At 59.2% G+C, this 27,205-nt stretch overlaps 1 protein-coding gene across 30 annotated transcripts in view; it reads right to left on the bottom strand.

The window, feature by feature from the left end:
• The window catches only part of MACF1 (microtubule actin crosslinking factor 1), a 139,846-nt gene that overhangs the window by 88,429 nt on the left and 24,212 nt on the right, over positions 1 to 27,205 (bottom strand). For 12 of the 30 annotated variants that reach the window (XM_048326788.1, XM_048326798.1, XM_048326789.1 and 9 more), the window contains exons 1-15: positions 8,830 to 9,917; positions 6,082 to 6,248; positions 5,365 to 5,477; positions 5,166 to 5,272; positions 4,639 to 4,758; positions 4,438 to 4,533; positions 4,070 to 4,197; positions 3,881 to 3,974; positions 3,040 to 3,194; positions 2,677 to 2,953; positions 2,149 to 2,277; positions 1,824 to 1,901; positions 1,534 to 1,695; positions 893 to 997; positions 262 to 357 (exon numbers count right to left, since the gene is read on the bottom strand). In XM_048326788.1, the coding sequence (XP_048182745.1) occupies positions 262 to 357; positions 893 to 997; positions 1,534 to 1,695; positions 1,824 to 1,901; positions 2,149 to 2,277; positions 2,677 to 2,953; positions 3,040 to 3,194; positions 3,881 to 3,974; positions 4,070 to 4,197; positions 4,438 to 4,533; positions 4,639 to 4,758; positions 5,166 to 5,272; positions 5,365 to 5,477; positions 6,082 to 6,248; positions 8,830 to 9,813 (2,811 nt within the window). In that variant the 5' untranslated portion in view covers positions 9,814 to 9,917. Of the gene's footprint in view, positions 1 to 261; positions 358 to 892; positions 998 to 1,533; positions 1,696 to 1,823; positions 1,902 to 2,148; positions 2,278 to 2,676; positions 2,954 to 3,039; positions 3,195 to 3,880; positions 3,975 to 4,069; positions 4,198 to 4,437; positions 4,534 to 4,638; positions 4,759 to 5,165; positions 5,273 to 5,364; positions 5,478 to 6,081; positions 6,249 to 8,829; positions 9,919 to 12,223; positions 12,317 to 13,649; positions 13,728 to 16,139; positions 16,230 to 17,207; positions 17,270 to 18,907; positions 19,956 to 23,041; positions 23,379 to 27,205 lie in introns of those variants that run through there. The other 18 variants (XM_048326803.1, XM_048326804.1, XM_048326817.1 and 15 more) reach the window with 5 other exon arrangements.

The following is a 27,205-nucleotide window of genomic DNA, read 5'->3' as shown; positions in this document are numbered from 1 at the left end:
GGAGCACCCCAAAGGCTCAGCCAGCAGCGCCTGATGCTGCTCTGGCTTTAGGGCTGCAAGGGCAGGATCATCCCACGGGGGTGGCCAGAACCACAGGGAAGCTGATCCCTGTTTCCCCTAGCAATGCCCAGGGAGCAGCTAACAAATATTCCAGAGAAAGCCCAAATCCCTCCTTCCCTCTCCCCCAAGGAGAACAGCAGCATAGGGGGATCACGGGGCAGGATTCAGCAGATGGGATGCAGGGAATTTGGTCCCAAATACCTGGAAATAGGCAGCGTTCTCCTTGACGTGCTGCTCCACGCACAGGCAGAGCTGCTTGATCCACTGCCACTGGGTGTGCACGGCAGCGCTGTAGGCCTGCGGAAAACACGGAAAAGGGCGCTGGAAAAGGGGCATTCACAGCCAGGAAGGGCACGGGAAGGACACAGGAGCTGGAGGGAGGGACAGAAATGACCAAAATCTGGCTGCAACCAGGAGGGTTTGGACACAGGAGATGGCAGACCCCGTGTCAGCGTCCCCACGTCCCACACAGTCACGACGCCAGAGGCAGGAACAGGTTGGCTTTTACGCCATGGAAAAGGTTCCCACAGCTCTTTGCTTCACCACCACAGTGTCCCTGGAAGCCTGGATGGCTCCAGGGCAGCCAAGGCCACTCCCTGGAGCACCTCGCTGCGGGAAAGGCTCGTGCTCTGTGTGCTTGTGTCTTAATTTGAGGTGGGAATTATTTGGGAACGGCCAATTCCCGAAATAAAACAGCTCTACCGCTGCACTGGTGTCCTGCCACCACAGAACACTTCCTCAGGCCCTGTGGGGTGGGGTAGCAAGTCTGCCAGTTCCAGGTGAGGTGATCTGATCCTTGGGAACCCCATGGCTCTCCCAGGTTCCCACTCACCTCCACGGTTTGCTTGGCCGGGTGGTTCTCCAGGGAGAGCAGCTCAGCTGTGTCCTGGAGGGAGCGGAAGATGTCCTGCTTCTCTTCCAGCTCTGCTGTCAGCTCCTGCAGGAGGGACACAGGCAAAGTCCAAACCTCAGCTCCGGGAGCTCGCTCACACCATGTGTCCAGCGTGGAAGTTCTACAGGAAATGCCAGCGGATCCCAGGGAATCCAGGACGGCACTGCAGCCCCGTTCCCGATGGGAATCTGCCTCCTGTGTGCCAAACAGGCACTGGAAACCTGCCCAGGGACCTCTTCAGCTCCAGACAGTGTGATTGTGGAAAGATGGGAATTTATTTATACTGCTTTAAAGAGGGATTCATCTTCCTCCTCGGCTCAGACTTGCCCCCCTCACCCCCGCTAGCTCAAGACGCCTTGAGCTCCAAAATAATGCTAAAAATACATCTTTTGATGCCTTTTTGATTGCAATTCAATTGAACACACACTTTCATTCCACGTTCTGCTCTGGGGAGAGCTTCCATCAGCTCCCTTCAGGAGCAACAAGCTCAGCGAGCTGGGAGGGAGCATCCAGCCTTGGGAATTCGGGTCTGCTGGGAGCTGAGGGTTCCACAGCGGATCAAAAGCCCTCCCAGCACTCACCGAGAAGTAATTCTTCTTGGCTGCAATGTTGGGGTTGTTGTCACTCCAGTCGTAGGCCAGCTCCTCCTCCTCCTTCTCATTCAGCCAGATCAGCTCGGCAGTGGCGCGGGACACGAATCCGTGCAAGCTCTGGAGGTGCCTCAGCCGGAAGCTCGAGGTTTCCTGGACACAAGGAATTATTTATTATTCCTCCTTCCCCGCTCTGTAGCGGATGGGTTTCTCCCCCTCTCCGCAGCCCTGGAGCAGAGATGGAGCCCAGGCTCCCTGGGCAGCGCTGGGAGCCCACTCACCATCAGTTTGCAGTACTGCGTCTCCAGCTTGCCCAGTGTCTCCGTGTAGCTCGCGCGGAAATTCGGAGACATCTTCCCCTGAGGGATGAGAAACGCTGCCATTACCCCACACAGGACAGCATCACTCCATACCCCAACCCCAAATCTTTCCCCACAGCTCTGCATGAGGAAGAGGAGGTGGAGAGGATGGCTCAGGGCAGCGCTGCATCAACTCAGAAGCTCCATCTTTAAAAATCACCTCTGTCCCAGGAATGTGACCCACAAGAGCTGGTCCCAATGCCCTCAGCCCCCCGTGTGGGGCCATGCCCGATGTCCCCCACTGTACCTCGTACATCCTGGCCTCCTTCACGCTGGAGCCCAGGTCCTCCACGCTGGCGTGGATGTACCTCTGGGTCTCCAGCTGGGATTCCACGCTCGGCAGGTCGGTGCCCCACTCCGCCCGCTCCAGTCTCATCTGAAACCGAGAGGCTCAGGTCAGCACTGCTCATTCTGCTCTCAGAAGGACACCAGGAACCCCCCCAGGTCACCCCAGAGGGAACAAACACCTCCCAGTCCTGGGAAAAGATCCTAAGCCAGTGCTCCAACACTGAGAATTGCTGGGCCAGCCTACGCAAGCTTCCCACGCACATAAGACCAAGTGACTGCATCAGCACAGATCTGCTTCCAGCTCTGAAAGGCTCCCCTGATCCCCACTGGCCAGCAGGACCACAAGAGAGAAAACCCAGCTCCAGACAGAAGCCTCAGATCTCCAAAAACTACAAACCATCAAAGCAGCTGCTCACAGATAAAGGCAGGAAAAGGCCCAGGGCAGCTTCCCACATCAGTCAGAGCAGAGGCAGAGCCCAGCACTCACCTGCATCTCCTCCACCCAGGCCAGCAGCTCGTAGACAAAGCGGAGGCTGCCTTCATCTTCAGAGGAGGAGATGGCCACCAGCTCTGTCCTGGTCATCGGCTTCCGGAACCAGGAGGCCGAGGAGGTGTGGAGCCCCTTGGTCAGTGGCTCACCCTTCAAGTGCGTCGTGCTCAGCGTGGACGTGGGCGCCAGCTCCAGGGTGGAGAAGTGGCCTTTCCTGTACAGGTTGGTGCACTCCAGCCTCAGCGTCACCAGCTCGTCCTGCAGCCTCATGATCCTGGGGAAGCAAGCAAGGAGTGGATAAGGAGCCTTCCCCCAAACAGAGCAGACGTGCAGCCCCTGAGGAAGCTTCTCCGTGGTCACCTGAACACCAGCTCCTCCAGCTGGTAGTAGTTCTCATCCCGGAGGATCTGCACGTCCACCTGCAGCTGGCGGAGGAGCCCCTCGCACTCCTGCAGGTACACGACCACGTCGGACTCGTACTGCACCGGCTGCCCCGACTCCAGGTGAGCAGCGTCCTGAGGGGACAAGGGACACTCAGGGCCGGGTCCCTTCAGCCCAGGAGGGGCAGGGAGAACACCACAGCAGCCCAGCTTGGAGACTGGAAATGCCTTTTGATGCACAAGCTTAACTGGGGCAGAACACGAATCCATCCCCCCACACCCCACCCAGGACAACCCCTTTAGGAGAACTTGTGGAGATGAACTGAAAGCTTCCAGGGATAGATGGGATCACCATTTTTAGCTCCCAGCCCTTTCAACCAACACCTCTTTCTCCCATAACAAAGAAAACCTCTTCAGAAACCTGCTCCCTACCCAGGCTCTGCCACTGAGTCCTTTCCGCCAGGCAAATAAAATAGATTTGGGGTTTTTTAAACCTCGTTATACAACAAAAATTATCCAACAAACTTTCCCAGAAGTGCTGCGCTCCTCTGCACCAGCACCTCTGCCGATGTCCAGCCCCACTTGCTGTATTCTCAGAGAACAAAACCATTCCCCATCCCCCCGTCGCCAAGTTGATCCGTGGATCACCAAGTATCCACCAGCACCTCTGGGATAGGCTGAAGGGCAGAAGAGAAAGGAAAACTGCCCAGGGGAACCCACCAGCCCAAGCAGAAGAGAGGGGAGGAGATGGGTACAAAAGAAGAGCAGGAAAACAAATAAATCAATGAAATCAGGAGGGGGAAACACCAGCCCGCACTCACAGCCTGCAGCGTGTTCTTCGCCAGGGTGAGCTTTTCTTCACAGCTCAGAGCACCATTCTGGATTTTGTTAGCGATTTGTAGCAGCAATTCCAGCCTGGAATGACAGAGGGAGGTGAGAGTGGGGGTTTGGATGTCCCTGTGGCCAGAGGAAGAAGCAGGGGATGTCCCTGCCACGGGCACAGCACTGACCTCTCCACCGCCGGCCGCAGGAGCTTCTCGCGCTCCAGCATCTCGATGATGAGCTTGCCCCACTCCTCCTCCACATCGTTGGGGTGGTAGCCCTGGGGCAACTTGATGCGTCCAAATTCAATCCATACCTGGGGGAAACATCAGCAGGTTGGCATTTCCCACCTCTCCCTTGAGCTGGCTGGGGATTACAGCGAGGGAAGAGGGGCTCTGCTTCCGCTCCCGCAGCGTCCTGCTCGCTGCCTCACAATCCTGAGGGTTATTCCCACTTCTCCATTCCAAAATAAACCTGAACCGAGCACAGTTTCGTCTTGCTAAAAAAGCACAACATTCCCCCCTACCAGCCTCCCGGCAGCTATGGTGATCCTTACCTCTAGCAGTTTGTAGAGCTCCTCTATCTGTCCTTTTTCCTGCTCCTTCGCTGGGATTTCAGTTTCTTTGAAGTGTATGTACTGGTTATAAAGTGCCTGCGATGAGAAAGGCTGCTCAGGAGCCACCCTGGGGAATGCCACCACCCATCCCTCGGCGCTGGGCACAGGGGACACTGCGGGTGGACGCTGTCCAGGACCTACCTTTAGCTCTACAGGGTTCTGGGGGAAGGATTTGTCTGACATGAGTATCGTGTGCTGCTTGATCCACGAGATGAGGGACTCCACACGGGTCTGGTATTCCAGCCACCTCGAATCCACCTCCTGCGGGGCAAGAGTGTCTTTGCTGGTGGGCAAATCTCCGTGAGGATAAGGGAGAGCACGGAGGGAACTGAGGTGCCACGGACAAGCTACGGGGTGGATCGTGTGCCAGGGCCTCCCTGCTGTGATGCCATCCCAGCAACAGGAAGGAGGAAAGGAGGAGGATCCTCCTGGAAGCTCTCTGGAAGCTCAGTTTTTTCCTGCAGAGCCTGGACAGCGCCGTGGCCTTACGGACACCCAGCAGGTCACAGGGCAGACACCATAAGGGGGATGCTCCTTCCTCCCCCTCAGCCTCTTCCCCCTCCTCAGCCCTCTTCCACAGGGAACAGACCCTTCCCCAAAGCCTTCCCACGACCCCCAGCTGCCTCCTAAACGGCTGTCCCAGCCTCCCAGCCTGCAGCAGTGCTTACGATGGCGCTGATCCCTTCTCCTCCCTCGGGGACTTTGGGAAAGGCATCGTAGATCGAAGACACGTAAGTTATCACGGACTTCTCATCCGGAGAGGGGACATCCACGTCTGGCAAGAGCAAAGCAGAAAGGCAGTGAGGAAAGGGAGTGGGAAGAGAGGCTGGCATCTCCCTGTGCTGGTCACATGCCCTGGCCACTCACCTTCAGCGTCCAGCAGCCGTGTGACCCCCAGGCGCTCGGCGATCTCGAAGGCCTGCTCCAGGTTCTCCCGGTTACTCTGGATCTGCACCCTCTCCATGTCCACCAGATCTGGCCTGCAAGACACACCCCAGAGTCACAACCAGCACCAGGTGCCCAGGGCAGAGCATCCTGGATGGGCATCGTTGCCACGGGTGGCTCTGAGGGTTGGTCTGAGCCCCTGTCCCAGGCTCTCCAAGGGGACCTGGGCTGCAGGACCTCCCTGGCTCATCCTGTTTGGGAACAGGGTTCAGGCTGCAAAGGAAAACCTCTTGGTCCCAGCTGAGGAAGAAGGAACCACGAGAGGTTTAACTGCTGCTTGGGAGACCTCTGAGATGCCTGGATGAAAGGATGGAAGTGCTGCTGCTCATGGAGAGCGAAAGGGCAGCACTGACACGTAGCCACCACAGCACTCAGCAGTTTAAAAGCTTTTCTCTCCTGCCTCTCTCCCCAGCCACATTAAGATGTTTTTTTCCTGCAGCCTGATGTATTTTTTGCTCATTCTGAGCCTTCCCCCCCCAGCACAGCCACCTGGCAGAAGAGGTAATTCCAGGTAAAAAAGTCACTGCTCCCTGCCGGCCTCACCCACATCTCCAAGCACTCCAGCCTGTCACTGACTGCAGTGGTGGGCAGGGACTTTCAGGAGATCCTCATCCCTCCCCACTGCTCCTTCCTGCCTACCTGTATCTGTGGATGAGGGCGTTGAACATCTTGCCATCGCTCCAGCACGAGGAGAAGTTGGTGCACTTCACCCCGATGTAACCTGCTGTCACCTTCTGTGTCCATAGCAGCAGCTTCTCCTTGGCTGACATATCCCCCAGCTCCCCGCTGATGTAGATGTCGGAGATCTGCAAGGAAGCAGCACAGCCATGGGAGGATGCAGGAGCAAGGAAAGCTCCACCAGGCACATCCAGTTTCTATGAGCTTGCCCCACACCTGGCTACCAGAAAGGGCAGGAGGAAAGTCGTGGTCACCACTGGGGAGAGGGGAGCTGAGAAACTTGGGAATGGGGTCACTGGAGCTGCAGGAGAACACTGGGGTGATGTGGTTTGGGCAGGCTGGAGACCCAAGCAGGCAGAGCCAGCTTTGCCAACCCCAGTTCACAGGGGCACCAGGTGCTGCTTGGCCACACACCAAACCCCAGCTTCCAACAACCGCCGGAGCCGCTCCCTCCGCACCATCCCTGTCCCCGCCAGACAGGGACACACCTCACTGGGAACACAATGTCCTGGAGAGGAGAGGCTCCAGGCAGGTCCCTTCCTGCCTCTGCCCGCTCCGAACACACCGTGCACCCTCCTGTACCCAGCACCCACCACAAGGAGCCCCAGCACGCTCGGACACCCGGGGCTCCCACAGGAATGGTCACTCCCACCCAGCAGCACCCAGGGTGGGCAGTGAGAAGGGACCACCACCAGTATCCCTTGCTGGGGCTGCAGGTGTGGCAGGGGAGCTCCACCCGGAGCATCCTGATGTGAAAAATGCCAACTTTAGAAGCAGGAAACAGCGCTTGGAGAGGAGATCTCTCCCTGTCCTCCAGCCACGGAGCAGCTCCATGTCAGGGGAAAAGGGAAGGATGGGGACAAGGATGTGACATCGCCCCTTCTGCCTCGCTGGTGCCAGGGGGTGCTGGTGGCAGGGGTGCTGTGACCCAATTCCCAACAAAAGACAGCGACAGTCACGGACCCCTCAGACAGGGCTGGCTGCGAATCCCAGACTGGCACGTGACGCCACACACATGTCCCCGCATGCCAGCATATTCCTGATTGGCACGGCTTCCTTCTCGCCCTCCCCTCTCCAGCTCCCCACTTAGTACAATTACCTCCCCTTAATTAAGAGGCGGACAAAGGGGAGGATGGGAGCTGCTCGGATTCTCCGGGGTGCCCGCGGAAAAGCAACGCAGGCTCCCCGGATTCCTCCTCCCGGCACTGCGGGGAGAAGGTGTGCCAGGAGCCAGCCCTGCCCGCCGCCCTGAAAACACCCAGCTGCTTTCTTCCTCCCCAAAACACACCCAGATGGGTGCTGGCATCGCACAGGTCCCAGCTGTCTGACATCCCTTCGCAGGCAGGAGACAGGGACCTGCGGGATTATCCGTGTCTCCCGCCAGCGGGGCGGATGCTGCCGGTGTCATTGGTATGCTGCAGCTCACCTCCCTCTCCAGCCTGATACGCTTATCACACATGAAACTGCTCTTTGTCAGCTGCTGCCACACTGCCGGAGCTGCCTTTAACTCCTCCAGCCCCGGGGCTGCCTTTCCCCAGGGATGTCGGGAGCCAGCACCTGGTGGCAGAGCCGGGATGGATGGGACAATGAGAGGGGTGAGCAGCAGGATGCAGGATGGGACCCTCCACGCCTGCAGGGAGCAGAGAGGACAAACGTCTCTCTGCTCAGCACCCCTTTATTAATTACCTGACGGCTCTTAACGAAGAGCAGAATGAACCCTTCTGTGAACCCACCCACCGGCTGTGCCCCACCCAGGCTCTCCAGCGTGGCTGCCCATCCAGGAGCACCTCACAGCACCCAGCTCTGATAAATCATTTATTTTTAATCACTGACACAGCACTGGGGTTCTCCAACCACTGGGCCTCTTCCCTGAGAGCATCCTTGAAGGAAACTCTCCTGCAGATGCACTTACAAAGGTGCAGGGTGCGGCACCAGCTCCACCCTCCTTTCTTCACGTGTCTTCGACAGGACAAAGATTTAGGGAGGCACCCACAAGAAAAGAAAGAGGAAGCTCACAGGACCTGGGGCCAAACCCTTCCAGCACCAGCTTCATGCATCGAGCAACTGGTGGCAGGATGGTGAAGGCCACATGGTGGCTGTGAACTGATCCCAACCTGGCAAAGGTATCGGGAGCCACAGCCCCTCGAACCACGCGCTTGTCCTGGGGCACTCAGAGCCCGGCCAGAACCAAGGGCTCCTTTGCCCACGCTGTCACCCCTAGAAGAGTGACCACCAAACAGCAACAGGCCCCAAAACACAGAATCATCCCCTCCTGTTCCTCTCGGAGACCCCTTGGAGCAGGCAGAGCCCCCACGTCTCCACGTTCATCCCGCTGCCATTCATCCTGCACGGGCAGCAGGAAAGGGACACCCCAAACTCACAGCCGAGCCAGCAGCCCTGAGGGCACGTGTGCCACTGGTGACAGCAGCCGCCAGCCGCACCCACTGGATCCAGCGACTGGCACTCTCAGCCCGCCCGTGCCAGGAGCAGAGGACAGGACAGGTCGGTCCCCAAGGGATACTTTCCCAGTGGAGATGCTGGAGGAGAAAAGACTTCAGGAGCTCTCTGCCCCAGCATCCTGCCACCCAGCACGAGGTTGCCCCTTGCCGAAATGACCGTGCCCAGGGGCCACCAGGATCTGGGGGTGCACTGAGCCAGGTCCCCCCACCCCGCTCCGGAAAGGGGGCGAGGGCACACGCACACACTGACCATTGCTCCGGCTGTCCCCGAGCTCCCCCTCCAAGCCCGGCCCTCCACAGCGAGCCTGAGGCCACCATCAGAGGGTGACACCGTGGTCCCACCAGCTCCTGTGCCCTTGGCCGGCCGGTCGCTGCCGTACCCCGAGGAGCTCCGGGCCGCGCTGCCGCTGCGCCCGCTGAAGGAGGACGGGCTGCGGGAAGCCGGCAGTCCGTGACCATCTCCCTCCCCGGCCCGGGACGACGGCAACCCTGAGCTTCTCCCCACGCTGGGGTTTTCCAGCTGATCCACCATGGGGGACGGCGTAGACAGCTCGGACACGGTGCCCGGCTCTGCTGCGGACGAGCAGGTCCATGCGGCGCTGGAGCTGGGATCATCGCTGCCTCCTTTCCCCCAGGCATCCAGGGCGCTGCCGGCCTCCGGCTCCCGGCTCGGCGCTGGCTCCTCGCCGGACACGGACAGGAGTCCCCCCGCAGGGCCATCGGTCCCCGCACGCAGGGGCAGCAGCACAGCCCGGCAGCTGCCGCTCCTCTGCAGCTCGACCAGCCGGCTGACCGCCTTCTCGCAGTCCTTCTCGGCCGGGTTCTCCAGCAGGCGGGCGATGACGGTGGTGCCTTCCTCCCGGGCAGCTCCCGCCACACCCGGCCGCTGCGGCTCCAGCACCAGGCGAGCTTTCTGCACCTCCCCCTGGAAGCGCTCCTTCACCTGCACGATGATCCCGGCGTGCAGCGCCGCCGGCTCGGGGTCCCCGCCGCGGGGCCGGCTGCCGGAGGGCTCCTCTCCTCCCTCCCGCCCAGGGGCTGCCTTCGACTTCGGCGCCTCCTCATCCTCGGCCACCTCCAGCGCCGGCGGCTCCTCCTGCGGGGCTGCCTCCGGCATCGCTCTCCTCTTCCCTCTCCGCCTCTGTTTGAAGCGGACTCTCTTTTTGGGAGACAGCGGTGCCTTGCCCACAGCTTTTTCCTTCTGCTCTTTAACGCAGCCCAGCGAATTCCCCATCTCCTCCTGCTCGGTGCCGGCAGGAACGCAGCTGAGCGAGTCGCCGGCTCCCGAATAAATCCCAACCCGGGCTTCATCGGATCAAACGCCCGGCGCGCAGCGCTCCGCGGACTGCCCCTTGTCGCCGTCCCCTCCCGCCAGCCCTGCCGCCACCGCCGCCGCTCCAGACAGCCATCTTACAGCCTGGGCGCTGCGAGAAGACAAATTCAAAGCATCTCACTGCAGTTCAGAAATCACTTGACCTAAAAGCAGAGGGAGCGGGGATTGGCTGCGGCGTCCTTCTCTCCAAATATGAGGTAATTGGAGCACGGCCCTTGCCAACACAAACAGGGAGCAGGAATCAGGCAGCGGAGCGAGGAGGGGAGTGGGAGAGGGTGGGGAAGAGGGGGAGAAAACACAAAACCTAAGGAAGGTTGGCAAAGGTAGAATAAAGGAAGGGGTGGGAGAGAAATGGGGGAAAAAAAAAAAAGCAGGGAGGAGTCAGAGTGACTCTGCATGCACGGCAGCCGGCTCCGCAGGGCTGCTGCTCTCCAGTTCGGGAGGTTTGCTCCTTAATTCTTAATTCCGGGAGCCCCAAAAGCCCAGCTCACGTGCCCACACTGCTGCCAGGCTCACCCAGTTTGGGGCAGAGAGGGGCAGCTCGAGGTGCCCGGGGGGGGACCTGGCATCGCTTCAGTCGGAGGGTCCCAATAGGAAAGGGAGCGTGATGCTGCCCATCCCACCCCATCCCACCCCATCCCATCCCAGTCCCAGTCCTGCCTCTCTCCGGTGGCTCCTGCACCAAACGCCACCCAGGGCAGGGATTTGAGGAGCGTGGAGCATCCCAACCCCACCTGCCAGCTCAGAGGGACCCAGGGCAGGGTGACACGCACCAAAAGTAGGGGTGAGACAAAAAATGGGGAGCAGAGGGCATAAAGATGGGGGGACTGAGCTCAGCCCCAGGAAGCAGGGAAACAACAAGGGAAACACTCAACGAGGAAACACTCAACAGGGAGCAATCCAGAAAATGACTAAGGGAAACCAGTGACCACAAGAGCTCCCACGGCACAGGGAAAAGCCCCCAGAACACCGGAGCACCCCCCTCATCATCACCATGCCAGCTCCCTGAGCTCCACACCGGCACCATCCCACCCCAAACCTCTCCCGGGGCTCTCCCAGCTGCCCGCCCCCAGGCAGCGGCACTGGGACACGGGAGATTAAGAGGTTCACAATGGAGCTACAACCCCAGAAAAAATCCCGTTAGCGCAGCGGGAGGGGGACGCGCAGGCTCGCCGGCACCAGCCCGGCTCCCGTGTCACCCCCCCGTCCCCCACGGCAGCAGGGCAGCGTCCCCTCCCAGCCAGGCACGGAGGGGACCCAGTGTCCCTGTCCTGGTGTCCCTGTCCTGCAACAGAAGATGCACCAGGGCTGGGTGACCCCGAGGACAGCAGGGACGAGATGCCACAGGCAGGGCCCCACCGGAGATGACGGTGACTCATCAGCATCCAGAGCCTGCCTGACCCCGGCTGCTTCCCAGGGCCAAAGCCTGGGAGAGCCTCGTCAGCAGCCTCACACCCAGCTCAGCCCCAGGCTGCCCCCAAAAGCCTCTGCCTGAGGCACTGCCCATCCTCCAAAAAATGCAATCTTCCAGTGCAATCTTCCTCAAGAGTCTCAAAGCCAGCACTAGTCCTGCCTGGAAGGTGCCAGCAGGGATCCAGCAGGGATCCAGCAGGGATCCAGCAGATCCCAAAGGCTCGGCCCCACAGAGCTGACGAGCTGCTGACAGCAGCCCTGCCCAACAAACCCCACTCGCCAACTCACTGGTGGCCACACGTCATCCCCCCGAAGCCATCAGAGCTACAACCGGATAATTTGAGGCTGTTAAAGACCCAAAACTTGCTTTTCCAAGAGCATCTCCAGCACACAATTGCTGGAGACAGCCCCAGGTCAGGGCGTTTCTCCCAGCCCCTGTGCTGTCACTCAGCTGACACATCCCCATCCCATCCCATCCCATCCCATCCCATCCCATCCCATCCCATCCCATCCCATCCCATCCCATCCCATGGAAAAGTCCTGTGGCTGCACCGACCACCCAAAGGGCCGGGAGTGCCTCGGGATAACAGCCCATGGCCCCTTCCAAATTTGCTCTTCTCCTCCAGAGACTCCAGCTGAGCAAACAGCCACGGCCAACAAGCCCGGGAGGCCACGGCACACAACCCGTCATTAACGATTTCGTTATGCAAATGACGAGGGGAGGGCACTGCTGTTCTCCCAACACAGTCTCCATGACACTGCCATGAACCTCCAGGCCCATCCATGTGCCGACATCACCATGGAAAAATGCAGAAACCATGGATTCCACTGCCCCGGAGAGACAACGCGCTCCCTACGCCTGCCCCGCATCCTCCAGCAAGAAAATTCCATGTCCTACCTGGAAGTGGAGGATGATGGTCCAGATGAGGCCCAGGGTGAGCTTGGGGTTGCCGTCTGTGATGTCATCGTTGCGGATATTCACCAGTTTCACCTGGAAAAAAGGCAACAGGGTTGAAGTTTCCCATCGGCCTCCCCCGCAGAGGTCCCCAGGGCCACCCCAGGCGCTCCGGTGAGGAGCAGGCACACAGGGAGATCCCAGTGCTTCCCAAAGAGGCAGCGAGGCCACCTCATCTCCTGGCTCGGGGAGGATTTTTCCATGTTTCCAGCACTCTCCATCCAGAAGTGCTTTCCCAGCACTTAATGGCTTTACTTCAGCTCACAGAGCAGCATCCCTGGAGCACTGGTGCATAATTGAGCAGCTACAGAACCACAGAGAGTGGGGAAAAAGAGGGATGACCAAGCTTTAACTCCAGCCTGGGCTCAAAACCAAGCTCTGATCAATCAGCCCTAACGAAGGCAGCAACACCCTCAATCTTCTCCCCGCTCCCCACCACTCCACGGATCATTCCCTGGCAGGAGTGCCTGGGGTAAGACACCCCAGCGAGGCCACCAGGCCATCACACTTCAAAGGAAAAAGCTGCTTCATCCAAGTGGAGAAACAAGTTCCCAAGAGCCCTTGGCAAAATGTCTCTGTCAAGGAGCAGGGAGGAGGAGGAGGAGGAGGAGGAGGGCTGGAAGCAGCTCGCCCTCCCTGGAGTAGGGAATGTGCTCCAATTTATTCCGTGCCCTCAGGCCATCAGCGAGGGAGAAAAGTCTCTGCTTCAGCATGAGCTGGTCCCATTTATCATCATCATCACCCTGGCATATCTGGGAGCATCACGCTGGGGAGACCTGGCCCAACAGGCAGAACAGGACACCCGGGGCTGTGGGGGTTCCACCTGCAGAGCCAACAAGTCTCGGGATGCATCCCATTGCTCCGGGCAGGATCTGCACTGAGGGGCCAGCAGCTCCCGAAAGCCTGGAGGAGGGAGCCTGTCCTCCAAAAACGGAGGGATAACAAGTCCATGCTGATATCCAGAGAGGTGATACCACACTGAGGCACCCCCCCGAGGTCAAGGCAGAGCCAGCTGCCACACCTCCCCAAAAGCTGGGAGCTGTGCCACAGCCACCCATCCCCACAGCCAGGACCTGCCGGGGAGCCCCAGGGGAGGCTTTTGGGGTGCAGAAGTGACATTGACCACCCCCCTCTCAGAGCAGGGGTCTGGTCCCTTTTTCACAGCAGTTTTTGTGTGCAGGGGTGGTTTTCAGAGGCACAACACCCACAGGGAAAAGCCGCCTGAAAGCCATCCTCAACCAGCAGCACAGAGACAGGCACACCCCAGCACGGGCTGACGCTGCTTCTCGACTCCTTCCAAAGCCTCAGACAAGAGAAAGAACCCACAAACCCACCCAGCTCTGCTGGATGAGCTTTTATCAGCCCTTACCTGTCGCTGCTTCAGGAAATCCAGGGCAATCTGCACGTTCTGCAGGCGGTGGAAGCGCATCCGCCCCTTCTCACGTGGCTGCAAGAGACAGGCAGCAGTTTTAGGTCAGGCTCATGGGGCTGGGCTGGCAGCACCCCACATGCGCAGTGACCCCCCTGGGAGCTGTCAGCGTGCTGCTGTGACCCCCTGTGCCCCCACACATCCTGCTCTGCCTTGTTCTGGGAGTAAATATGGTCACTGCTGTGCACAGTCCTGCTGGAAGAAGGTTAAAATGCCCTGCTTGGAGATGGAAGGTGGGAAGATCCTGAGATCCAGACCTCTGCTGGTGCCCTGAGGGTCTGTGTCCAGGCCTGGCTCAGCCTCTGAGATCCCAGGGCAGGATCTTGCCCAGCTCACGGACAGCCAGGCAAGCTGGGAAGAGGCCTCAGCAAAGAGATGGACTCAGGTACAGAGTCTGATTTGTCCAGGTGGAAGCAGAGGCAGGACATGGGGACTCAGGCAGGGACCCACTGCAGGTCCCCACTGATGGCAGAGGAGCCCCAACCTCAGCTCCAGCCCCTCCAGCTCCTCCTGCACACGGGCAGGGGCTGCTGCTCCAGGTACCTCTGAATCCCTTGGGAAAGGGCACAGGAGACACCCTGGGCCTTGCCCATCGCTGCTGAAGGTGAGGGATTTCCAGAGGTATCCTGAGCCACGGCCGGGGAAAGGAGATGGGATGCTGGGTCGGCTCTGAATCAGCAGGAGCGGGAGGATCGACACCCAAAACCCAATCCCAGCTTCCATATGAGGAATATTCACGGAATCACAGGAGGTTGGGGTTGGAAAGGACCTTAAAGACCATCTAATTCCAACCGTGGTGGGGGGACACACCCCACAACCGTGTTCTGAACTGTTGGGATGCCCCAAATGCTCCGAGTCACCTTCCTTTCCCAGCCTGAAGGGAAGAGCTGTCCCTGCAAGGGGAACATCTCCAGGGGACCATCAGGAAGGTGCTACAGCCCCAGCTCCTCCTGCACCGCTCCAGGGAGGCAACACTGCACAAGGGCATCGTCACCCCGAGCACAGGGGCTGAGAAACGCACCTGGGCACGTTTTGGGGGTCTGACCCTCACCTGGGGCTGTGCTGTGCTCGCTCCCACCCCCACTCCCATGCAGGATCCCAGAAGGTGCCTGTGCCCAGAGCCTGTCCATGCAGTGCCAGGTGGTGCAGGCCCCGTGGCTGTCCCCTCCCTCCCCCGTGGAGGGGACACATGCTGTCACACCGTGGCGTGCCCCGCCTGCGGGCTGACCCCGCCGTGCACGCACAGATGATCCAGCTGCCGGGCACACAGCCCTGGAACGAGGCACATCCCCACTGCCACAGCTCCTGCAGGGCACCCGGGGTGGGTTTTATCCCAAACCCCGCGGGGAAGGGAGCGCTGGGATGGCGCTGGATGATCTGGCGGCACTGCCAGGGAGATGCTGCGGCCGGGGCAGGCTCGACCTACTTCTTCATCATCATCATCTTCCTCCTCCTCGCTGCTCGCACGGCACCAGGCCGGTGCTGTCACCAGGCGAAGGCTCCGCTGAGCTGGCGGCTCTACGGGCTAAGGAGGGCGGGAGGGTGGCACGGCAGGGACACAGAATGGAAACCAAAATGCGACACCCAGGCGCGAGGAGAAACACAAAATAAAAACAACAAAAAAAAGGGGGTGAAGGTGGCTGGGTCTCCGGCACAGCCCGGGCTCCGGCACTGAGATTTCCTCCTGATTTTGGAAGCTGAAGAGCAGGAAGCTGTCTGGATCACAAGCAGCGCGATCCAAGTTTTCAGCCCCCACAAAAACGGATTTGGCGTCTCCGGAGGGTACGGAGGGACGTAGGAGATCTTTGCCCAGATGCTATTTTTGGGGGGGAACTAAAATAATTGCTGCTGTGCTACGGCAATCGGGATCTTCCCGGAGCTGAGGGAATGTGTCAGTCAGAGAGGGAAGAGGAGGAGGAGGAGGAAGGAGGGGGAACTCTACGATGCTCCAGGAGCAGGAAGAGGTTTGCACCAATGACTGCTACAAACCCAGGAGCTGAGCAGGGGGCAGGAGTGTCACATCTGAGATAAACTGCTGGGCACGCTGCCAGAGAAGCAGCTTTTGGCCAAATTCTGCTGTTATCCATGATTTTAAACATGGAGCCACATCTGGGAGGTGAAGGTGTGTAAAACTTGGCAAGAAGAGGGAAAAAGCTCCCTGAAAGTCACCATAATCAGGTGAGAGACCAGCCTGGGGAACAGGGGTTTGAGTAAAAATAAATCAATAAAAAATGCAGTGATAAATATAATAGTAAATAACTATATTATTAATAATAATAATAATAATAATAATAATAACGATAAAAGAAACAATGACAGACACTTGAAACCAAAACCAGAAAAGATGGCTGGGGATGAAGGGGAGCAGGGAGAGGATGGAGAGGGTTTGGGGGTGGTCTCCAGAATCCCTGCCCAGCCCTGGCAACTCACCAGCTTCACTCCCGACAGCACTTCCAGGAGGGAGATGAGGTTGTGGCCATCTCTCAGGTCTTCATAGAGGTCGTTGATGTGCTTGCGCACCTGGGGAGGGGGAGAGCCATCAGTGAGCCCAGAATTATCCCTGGGAAGAGCAGCCTCCCCTTTCCCAAGCAGCCTGGCAGAAGCCGCTGCCAATCTCACACACAAAACCCAACCGTGGCACCATCTGCGCTCCAGGGAGCCTGCAGGAAGGGCAGCCCCTCCTGAGGAGGAGGTTTAACTTCTCACATTCCTCACAGCATCCCCCAAAACACAGCTCCCACCTGGGAGCAGAGCAGCTTTCCCCAGGCACCACAGGCAGCCTCTCTTCCCCAGACACCCAGACCTTGTCCTGGGGTTTTACCCACTTGGGAATCCCCAAATGTTTTCCCCCAACAGCCTCAAGATTTTTCTCTGTTTTCCCCTCCTCTGTAAGATTTAGGAAGCAGGCAAAAGCTTGGCACAGAGCTTGGCAAAGCTGGCAGGAAAACACAGCTGGGACACCCAGTGCTCAAACCACTTTTTTCCTCCTTTTTTTTTTTTTTTTTTTTTTTTTTTGGCAAATGGAGAATTAATTAAAACCCACCCAGAATTAACCAAGGAAGCAGGAGGCACCTCGTGGTGCCGTGTTAATCCTGCTTGACAAACTGTGGATCTCGTCTCCACCCTGGAGCATCCTTCAAAGGACAAAAATGCCCCTTTTTTCCTGGCAAGGGGGTGTGAGGGAGGAGTCAGGATCTTCTCCTTTCCCCCAGGATGCACAAGCCTCGAGTTAAAGCAAGGACCAGGTGCCCAGAAAGGAAAGGTAATAAAAGGGCTGTGTGGTGATGCTACAGTGCCCTCCAAAGGCTCCAGCACATTTCCAGCACATCCTGCTCTGCTCTGACTCAGGCGAACACTCAAAACAAACACTCCTAGGCGTAAAACAAGTTTTAAAAGCCCCTTAAAAAGGCATTTATCTGCCAGTCCTGAGCTGCAACACAGAGAGAGAGAGAGAGACGGTCATTTCACCGGCTTTATAACAAAATCCGTGACTCTTACCTTCATCAAGTGTTTATTGACCCATTTAGTGAAGGTTTTCTTTTGGACTCTGTCCCGTTCATCTGTCAAAAGGAGACAAAGGCAGCTCTTGGTCAGTGGTTCTCATGCAGAAACTCAAACGACTTTGAAATGACGGGAAGAGACAGAGGGATCGCCGCCGGTGCCAGGACGGATCCCGCGCGCTCACAGGGAACAGAGGCGGCGTATTCAGGGAATGGTGTGGGATGGGGCCGTTCACGCGGCTCCAGCATCCCCCCCCGGGCAGGGAAATGGGAGTCAGAACAAAATGCACCGGGTTTTTTCTGCTGAGAATCACGATATTTAACGAAAGCAGCGTGGATGACCGGGATAGGTATGACCGGCGGCACCGACTGAACACCGGGAATTCAGCCCCTCTGTGCCTCCCCACCTCCCCTGGAGGCAGCACAGGGAGGGAAAAGGGGGTTTGCCCAATTTTAGGAGGGTGTCCCCCTCCCCTGCCCACTCCTGGAAGGCTTTAGGGTGTTATATAAACCCCCAGATGTCCTGTAACAGGCCCTGGCCAGGCACTGCCAGCGCGTGCAATTAGCAGCTTATTCTGCCGCTGTATTTTTGGTTCATTGGATTGCCAGGATTTAATGTTTATTTCTGTCCCCCAGCTCAGCCCTGGTCAGAGCTCTGAACGCTGCTGGGACAGGGTGACAACGTGGGTGCCATCCCCAGGGAGTCCCAGTCCTCAGGGGTGGCAGGGGGATGGGATGGGAGATTTGTGGTGACACCGAGCAGCGACGGGGGAGCTCCGGGCAGGCTTCTTGCTCCGTGAAACAAAATAATATCACAGGAAAAACACAGGCAAACAGGCGAGAGGAGATGGTCCCACAGGGCACAGGGGGTCCCACTCAGCTCCCCAGGCAGCGAGGGCGGCTCAGGGCAGCCCTGGCAGCTTGCCCTGTGTCCAGTGAGGTTTAACAACACCTTGGAGCACAGAGAGATCCTCAGCACCGACCCACGGCACACAACCCCGAGCACTGCATGTCCAGCCCAGAGGACCCCTGGGATATTTTGGGAAAAGATGAGCCCTGCTCACCCAAAACACATCTCTGACATCAGGGTGCACCAGGCAGCAGCACCCCTTGCTTTGGTTTTAAGTTAAAAATCAAGGAAAGGGAGAAAAACATCATTTCCCAGGCCAAGCTCCCTAGGACAGCCCCAGAACCCATTCCTGGGACAGGAGGTCACTGGGAGTCCCCGCACAGCCCAAGCGACCCTCGGCAGAACCCCCCCGACGTCTCCATCCACAGATGGGAAAGCACCACCCAACACCCTTCCTCTTCCTCACCCACCCCGCGGCTTCCCCCTCCGAAAGCACCGCAGCCAAGCACGTGGCACAGGGTGACACAACGTCACCTCCCCCTGTCCCCGCTCTGCCCCTCGGCCACGGCACGTAACCAGGTGCCAAAAACTACCCGGAGGCTGAGCCACATCCACCCTCACTTCCCACCCCGCCAGGCTCCAGCCTTGGCACGGCTTCCCAGGAGCCACGGAGCTGCCGCCTGGCACCGCCGGCCATAGGAAGCTGTGTCACTCGCACGTGGTTTTTAGGGGTTTTCCTTCACCCCTCCAGAGCCGCAGCGTTGGGTCCCTTCCCAACTCTGGCGTCCATTCGGGATGGACAAACCCCGTGTCCCGGGCGTCCCGCGGGCTGGGCAGGGGGTACTAACCGATGCAGCACATCTGGCACACCAAGCAGGCGCTGAGCCGCCTCTTCTCCCCGGAGAAACGCCGCCTCTCCATCGCCCCAGCCCCGGGATGGCGAGTGCTGGGTCCCGGCAAAGCGGCAGCACCTGGGGAAGGGTCTTCTGGGGAAGCGGCAGCACCTCCCACTCGCCGACCTCGACCCCGGCGGGTGTGGACGGATGAGTTCTCGGCCCCAGAGAACTCCTCCCACCGTGCCACTTCCTACCCGCGGTGTCCCCGGCGCGGTGTCCCCGGCGCGTTCCTCCTCCGCGGCATCGCCACCGACCTCTCCCCGCGACGCCCGCTCCCGGCTCCTCCGGGTGCTCCCAGCTCTGCAAAATCCTCACCGGCGGCTTGGAAAGCTCCCAGCAGCGAAGGGCAGAGCCGCTGCTCCCTCCGGCACGTGGGGAAGAAGCGAGGCCGAGCGCGGCGCGGCTCCCGCAGCCCAAAGCCCGGCGCGATCGGGATGCGGGCACGGGCTCGTCCCGCAGAGCCGGGCACTGCCCGCTGGCCGGCTCCTGGCTTGTTTTTCCTCGTCTTGTTTTCCAGTTAATTGCACCAGGGACAGGAGGGACAATGCCGGGCTGTTCTCCGCGCTCCCGCCTGCCCGCCCGCGGCTTCTGCCCAAATCACGTCCCGGGTCCGGAGCGCTGGAGCCGGGACGCGGCCCCGCTTGGCACGCGGGGAGATAACGGGGGCCGCCTTATCACCACCTCTCTTCCTCTTCTTCTAAATATAATCCCCCTGCAGCCCTTCTGCCGGCTGCTGCCGCGGCCTGGAGGGCGAGAGGAGCCGGGCTGCTGCCTCGGGAAGGTGGGAGCACGTCCCCGAGCATCGCACGGAGCACACGGGGACAGAGGGATGTCACCGGGTCCCACAGGGACAATCTGCAGCCAGCCACCTCCAGCGCTGCATCCCAGGGGCGCCCACAGGCCGGAGGCTCCTCGGCGAGCTCCCTCTTCCCATGTCCCGCAGAAATGGGGGGTTCTCCTCTGTTTTTTTTTTGCCTTGACTCACCACCTTTGGGTGGTTCCCGGGCTCTGACCAGATTAAACCTCCCCAGCCCGGACCCACGCTATCGGCTGAGCTAATAATAATGCTGGTTACTGCTTACTAACAATATTAGGGCATTGCAAGCTTATCTCTGCCGAGCTAATCTTTTCCAGAGTCACCCTGACAAATAACTTGTTGCAATCCCCCCCATGCTCGTCCTCTCCCTGGTCCAGAGGAGGTTTGCTGGCCCCAGCCACCAAAAACCACCCTGTCACCAGCCAGGGACAGTCAGCAGAGGCACAGCAGGCAGGTAGGGCAGGGCCAGAGTGAAGATTATGGGGAAAAGGAAAGGAAAATCTGTCCCACTCCAAAGCCAAGCCAGTGGCAGGAAAAGGGACTGCAGAGCCTCGGGTCCCTCACACACAGGGCATGGAGCAAAGGCTGGTGGCACACAGGGGACATCACCAGCAAACAGAGACCGTGAGCCTCTGCAGGACCACGCGTGGTTTAATTCCCTTGCCACCTCCCCTCCCAACACTGCTCATCAGAGCTCAGCTCACTGCATCCCAAAAACGGGGATCCCAAAGGAACCAGGGCACTGTGGCACAAATCCCCCACAGAGGCTCAAGGGGCATTGGGGGCTGCACAAAGGAAAGGTGGGTTTGGGGTTTTCCTCTGCTGTTGAACCCACCTAGTGAGAGGGAACAGGGGAAAACCATCCTGCCCCACAACTCCAAAACCAGAGGCATCAGCAGAGCACGGAAAGAAAAACTCCCACTCCCCATCCTGCTGCACCTCAGCATCCCCAGGCATTTTCCATCATCACAGGGAGGGCTCCCACAGGCCCTGGGTGCCAGAGAACCCCTCAGCACCACCACAACGCCCTGCACAGACAATTCCCTGCCCGTTTGCCTGCGGCAGCCTCCGTCCTGGCAGCCTGCCTGTCCCCAGCAGCTCCCAACACGTCCGGCCGGGAGCTGCTGCTCCCCCCAGATCTCTCCTCCATCATCGCCGGCCTTGCTCGCTGTCACACTCCATCCCTGCGTGCCTCCTCCTCCCTCAGGCTGCTGCCACAGTCCAGCCCCAGCCCCAGGAACCTGCAGGATAAAAGGTGCCCGGCCAGGCATCATCCCTAATCCCAATCCTGGCTGGGCACCCTCCGTTGCACCGATGCCCGCTGCTCCCCAGGATGGCTTCTTGCCATCCTTGGGAGGGAACCCAGGGGGCTCCATGTCGCCCACCAGCTCCTGCATTGAAATTAGGAAGTGGCTCCCAAACTTCCTGCTCCTTTTAAATCCAAAGGAACACAGGAGACATCAGACAGGGCACTGCACTGGATGAGCTCGCAGAGATCTCGAGGATATCTCCAAGCCCACGCTCAGTGTGAAAGTGGGATTAAACAAGAGCCAGCCTTGGGGTAAAGGAGGGGTTGGTTACTTAAAAATGCCAAAACTCCAAATTTTCAAGCGTTGAAACCCAGCGTTTGCCCTTCAAGGCAAGCAAAGAATGAGAATGAGCAGGGGGCTTTTCAAACCTGGCACTTTTGAGAGGGGGGATATGCAAAAAAATCTGGCTGGCTGAGGAGCACAAGGTATTTAAAACACGCTGGCTGCCAACTTGAGAGCTGACATAATCCATCATGACAACAGAGCCAACAGGGCAGGATTTACGGAGCCTTTCACCCAGGGAGAGGAAACAGAGCCTGATTCAGCCTGGAAGAATGCACAAGAGATACCTGCGGTGGAGAAGTATCCAACACCCGGATATTTAATGAGGGAGACACCTGAGATGTGGTGATGCAAAGGAGAGCAGGGCAGATGCTCAGCAGGGCTGGGTGAGGGCCACAGAGCGAAAAACCTGCTGCAAAATGATCCTGGTCTGCCAGGATTGGGCTTTACCTGCCCTTTCCTGGGAAAAAGTGAGGAAAGAAAACAGATTTTGAATACGCTCGGTGCTTGCAACACTCGCTCCAGGATTTTTTCCAAAAGGGGTGGATTTAGGGGGGGGCAAACATCCCTCCAAGTGGCATGAAGCTGCAGGTTAGCATGGGGAAGAGATAGTCCAGTTGGGGAGCATCCAAGAGGTCCCCAAATGGAGCCAAGAACATCACTGGACAACACTGCCCAGCCACAGAGATTAATTAAGTGGACAGGTCAGCAGGAGGAATTGCAGCAAGGCTGGGTTTAGTGGGTGACAGGGTGCATTCCGCATGACACGTTTGTGCAATTCCCTCTCGATCTCCCTCTCCCAGGAGCTCAGAGGGAGAAAGGAAGCGTATCCCAAAGCAGCATCCAGGGAAAAGCCTGCGCGCGCTGCCCGGCTGCGCAGTCCCGCCCCTTTGCACGGAAAAAAAGGAAAGAAAAGAGGGAATCGGTCATGGACGCAGCGAAAGGGCCCCATGCGGAGGCACAGGCGAGAACAAGCACGGCTGGGAAGAAAGAGGGAGGAATCAAAACAAACAAATCCCAGGGGGGAAGAGGTCGGGGACGGAGAAGGAGTTCAGCGAGACCTCGTCTGGGGCCTGGAGCTATCCCACACCCCTGTAACGAACCCTTGCCCTCCTTGGGCAGTCATGTGCAAGCCCTATTTTGGGAAACTGAGGCAGGGTCAGCCCCAGCTGCTCGGCGAGGCCGTGCCAGCGCCGGGAGAAGCTCCCAGGGCCGCGTCTTGCCGGTGCCGGCGGGTGACGGAGACGCCGCTGTCACGGCGAAGGGTGGCAGCGACCGGGGCACAAACGGGAGGCAGAACCCCTCAGCCACGTGTCGTGGGATCGTGCCAGACACAAAGCAACCTCACCCCCCCACCCAGACCCCCCTCATCCCAATCTCTCCCAGCCCCACACAGGCCGGGAATGGGTGGCGAGGCCAAATTTAGGCACTCGAACCTCTGCCCCACCCTCTCCCCCCCCTCCCCACATGGGTTCAGAGCCCCCGGGAGGTTCCCCATTGCCGTGTCCTCCTTCCTCCCCACAGCCACGTCCGTCCTTGTCCGTGACGCTGCCACGGCTCCTGGGGAGGGACAACAATCCTGGGGAGGGACAACAATCCTGGGGAGGGACAGCAAGCCATGCCCCTCGTCACGCCGGCCATCTTAGCGTTCCGTGCCCCCCCCGGAACCACCCCTACCTTCCCTGCTCCGGCTCCTCCAGTACAGGACGCCGGCGATGCCCAGGACGTGGCTCAGGACAAAGGCAGCGGGTGGCAGATAGGAGCTCTCCGAAAGAGGCATCGCTTCCTATTCCCGGCCCGTTATCCCAAGCCTGGCTCCGACTTTCTTTCTCCTGCTGGAGCCCGGCATCGCCGGGAGGGTGAGGGGATGGGGGCTGAGTCGCTGCCTGGAGAAACTTCCAAAACTTCCTGCCTGCGCCTCTGCCTGCAGCTGGCTGCGTCCCACGGCGTCCCCGGAGCTGGCAGGGCTTGGGACAGCCAGCGCCGCTGGGACTGGGAGATTTGGGAGCTCCAAGAGGGGGCGGGTAAGAGGGAGAAAAGCGAGCGTCAGGCCGGCTCTAACATCTTTCCTCGGAGTTCTCGCGGCCAAACTTCGTCCGTCCCCCCCCCCTTCCCCGCTCGGTGGGGAGAGACGTCATCTCCTCAGTATCCATTCCCAGCCCCGCTGGAAGGGAGCCGCAGCCGAGGGGATATCGGCGGCAGCAGCTGCCGTGGCGGCATCGCCGCGAACCTCCCCGTCCTCACGGGGGGCTGGGGACAGGCACAAAACCTCGGCAAACCCACCCCCCCGGTGGGTGACAGTCAGCAGCGTCCCCTGCCAGCAGACAGCCAGGGATGCCAAGCGCAGCCGGGATCCAGGGAGAGCGGCTGGGACACGGAGGCAGCACTTCCCGGGGCTCCCGGGGTACTCGGGCTGGAGCCAGCAGTGTCTGCTGGTAGAAAACTCTGCCCAGCAGCGGGGCGAAAGCAATGGGGACAAAATTTGGGCTTCTGGGAGTTGAGGACCACCAGCACATCCCCACCACCCTCCCCGGATGCTCTGAATAATGTAAGAACAGCCCCGCGCAATGAGGAAACACCCCAAAAAGATGCTCTAACACCAGAGGTTTGGGCGCTTCCCCACCCTCCCCGTGGCTGGGTGTCCCGCTTGCCCCCAGCACCAGAGACTTTGCAGCCCAGCCCCATTTACCCAGCCCCATTTACCCACGGTTTGCACCGTGTTGGGCGTTTCTCAGGGTTTCAGTTCTTTCCGGAAACGCTTCCGCCGCCGGCGGTACCAGGAACGGAGCAGGGAAACCGAGAGCAGCCGGTGCCCCCCCGGCCCCCCTGCCGTTGTAACCACAAGCAAACGGGGTGGGGAGGCTCCCACAAAGCCTGGATTGATCTCAGAGCCCATCACGTCCCCGTGCCAGCTCCAGAGGGAAGAAACCGGCTCTTGGATAGTGGTTGCATGGAACTAAAGGCTCATTTTTTCGCCGTTACCTTCTCCCAAGGGCTCAGACAAGAGAAGGTTGTTCTGCCGGAGCTCGGGGGAGTTGTTATGGTGAGCGTGGCACAGAGCAGACCTGCAGAGCATCAGCCTGGCTCAGGATTTACTGGTGGGAGAGCCAGGAATCCCAGCTCAGGTTCTACTGACCTGGAGATGGAGCTCATGCAGGGCCAGATGCCATCCCACAGCTCCCGCTCCACATTTGGGAAACCCCATGAGGTCCAGGGTTTCATGCAGGTGCAAGTAGAGACTTACATTGTATTTATAACCCTGAGCACTTCCCCAAACCCAACAGCCACCAGCTGGTCAGGCACACAAAGAAAACCGTATCAAGCAAAACCTGATAGACCAAACATCACCTGAAACATTCAAAAACCTGGCACAGTTTGACTGAAGAAGCTGTGGCTGCCCCTGGATCCCTGGAAGTGTCCAAGACCAGGTTGGACAGGGCTTGGAGCACCCTGGGATCGTGGAAGGTGTCCTTGTCCATTACAGGGTGAGGAATGAGATGATCTTTAAGGTCCCTTCCAACCCAACCATTCCATGACCCTACAACTGCATCATTCCCTGGGGTTCCTGCAACCCCCACATCTTTCGGGACAGGGAGATGGGTGATAAAAAATACAGAATTACCCCGGGGCTCGGCGCTGTTGCAATGTATTTTCCAGAGCTCCATCCCTGCCCGGATGAAAAATATCCTGGCATAGTTTTCCTCCAAAGCCGTCTGCTTTCTGTTGAGGCTGCAGGAGGAATGACCCACCGCGAGGCAGGCATGAGGCCACCATAAATGGGCCCGTGGTCCACCCTGAGCGGGGTGAAGAGCTTCCTGCAAGGCAGAGATGGAGCTGGGATGTGCCAGTGGAAAAGGGTCCAGGAAGCAGGAGTTGGTTTCCCACTTCCCCTCGTCCCAGGTGCAACCATGGGGGGCTCAGCTGCTCCTGTGCTACCTGGGTGTTTCCTGCACGGAGGGGCTGATAAAATGCACTGAGCTCCAGCTGGACAAGGCTTTGGGTGAAATAAATCCTTAAAATATATATAATCACGTGTAAATATATGGATTTACTTACATTTATACATACAAATATAATTTAATGGAATCGTAGAATGCCCTGACTTGGAAGGGACCCACGAGGACCACTGAGCCCAACTCCTGAATATATTTATATAAATGTACATTTATATATATCACTACATCCCTCTGCTGCATCAGGACACCCCAGGGATTCCTGTGACGCCAAATTCACCCAGCTCAGTTTAGCACCATCACCCCACTTTCCTTTTCCTGCTGCAGGAAGCTGATAAGGCGGGAAGGAGGTGGCTGATCCGGGGTGTCAGGAGCCAACGGCGGCTTTCAGGGTGACTCTGCCGAGCTCTGGGGACCACCCAGCCCCGGATGCAGCCACCCCCCCCTCCCTGCCATGGAAACCACCCTGAGCACCCAAAACACAGACAGCTCATTTTTAGTTCCTTGCAAGGCGGCTTGGCCCGGAAAGGAAAGGGGTGGGGAGAGGACACATCTCTCGCCCGCGCAGGAATTTGGGGAGCGGAGAGGCCCTGCCCTCCCACAGAAGGGTCCCCACCTTGCAGGGCACTCCCCTTATTTCACAGAGTGCCCTGGGCAGCATTTTGCATCACCCAGCATGGTGGGACCCCAGCGCTGTCCCCCACCTGGGTTTAGGGTACCCCACAGCACAGCCGTGGGGACGCGGATCCCGGACCCCCCTCGCTCCAGCCGCGCTCCTGCCCGGAGCTGAGTCATGCCAAGCTTTGGGTGTCCTGGGCTGTTCCTCCCCCCTCCCTGTGCCTCCCCAGTGAGTAATGCTCAGGCGACAAGAGATCGGCTCCCGGCTCCGGCATCTCCTTATATGACCGGAGAAGCTGCCGGGCAGTGTCACACGGGAGCTGGGCACAGCCCTCGTGTCTCTGTCGCCACTCAGGGCATGGAGGCACCTTGGCATCGCTGTGGCTGAAGCCACTGCACTGCTCCTTCATCCCCTGGGTGCTGTGGCCTGGCAGAAGGCAGCAAAAGCTCCACGAGCTCCGGCCGGGGCGGCGTGTCCCAGCCCCGGGAGGTGGCAGCCAGGTGGCACTGTGGAAACGCCGGAGTGGGCATCGCTGGGGACAGAGCCAGAGCTGGCACCTGGCGGCGCTGAGACGGGGTGAAGCATCGCTCCGGCGCTCTGCCTGCACCCCGCTGCCAGCTCCCCCCTAGCCAAGCCTAACAAAGCGCCTCTGCTGCCTGCAGCAGGAAAAACTGGACATGGGAGCAGCTGGGAGTGCCCTGGAGGGCTTCTCTGCCCCAAAGGGTCATCAGGGTCACCCCACCCTGCCCACGAGGCACCCCAGTTCCCACAGCAGCTACAGAGCCTGTCCAGCAGCAGTGCTGAGCACGCACAAACTCGCGACTGCAGGACAGGAGCCAGGTTTCCTGCCGTGCTTCCTCAGCAAAGCTTTTCTCCTTTCTGCTGGTTTTTTCCTCCTTTCTGGGGGGCTTTAAGAGCAAATCTCAGTCGCTTATGGCAGCGGCTGAGAATCGACCGGGAGGGGAAGGAGAGTCCAGGTTTTGGATCGGGGTGCCCAGGTAAATCAAAGACAGCATCACCCAGGGACAGGTCCTGCTCTGGAGTGGGTCGAGGAGCCTGTCTGGGCTTCCGTGGGAGCTGGATGGGGTCACAAGGCTGGAACAAACACTGTTCCTAATCCTGAACCAGGGCACGGAGCACAGACCCCACTCCAGTGCTCAGCTGAGATCCTTCCCCCTTGGATCACAGCTCTTCCCCCCCCCCCCCACCTCCACAGCATCACACCCTCCCGGCAAACCGCACCAAAGGCAGCTGCGGACAGACAGACAG

This window comes from Corvus hawaiiensis, chromosome 23 (genome assembly GCF_020740725.1).
Source record: "Corvus hawaiiensis isolate bCorHaw1 chromosome 23, bCorHaw1.pri.cur, whole genome shotgun sequence".
Classification (NCBI taxonomy): domain Eukaryota; kingdom Metazoa; phylum Chordata; class Aves; order Passeriformes; family Corvidae; genus Corvus; species Corvus hawaiiensis.
This window is presented reverse-complemented; position numbering and strand designations above follow the sequence as displayed.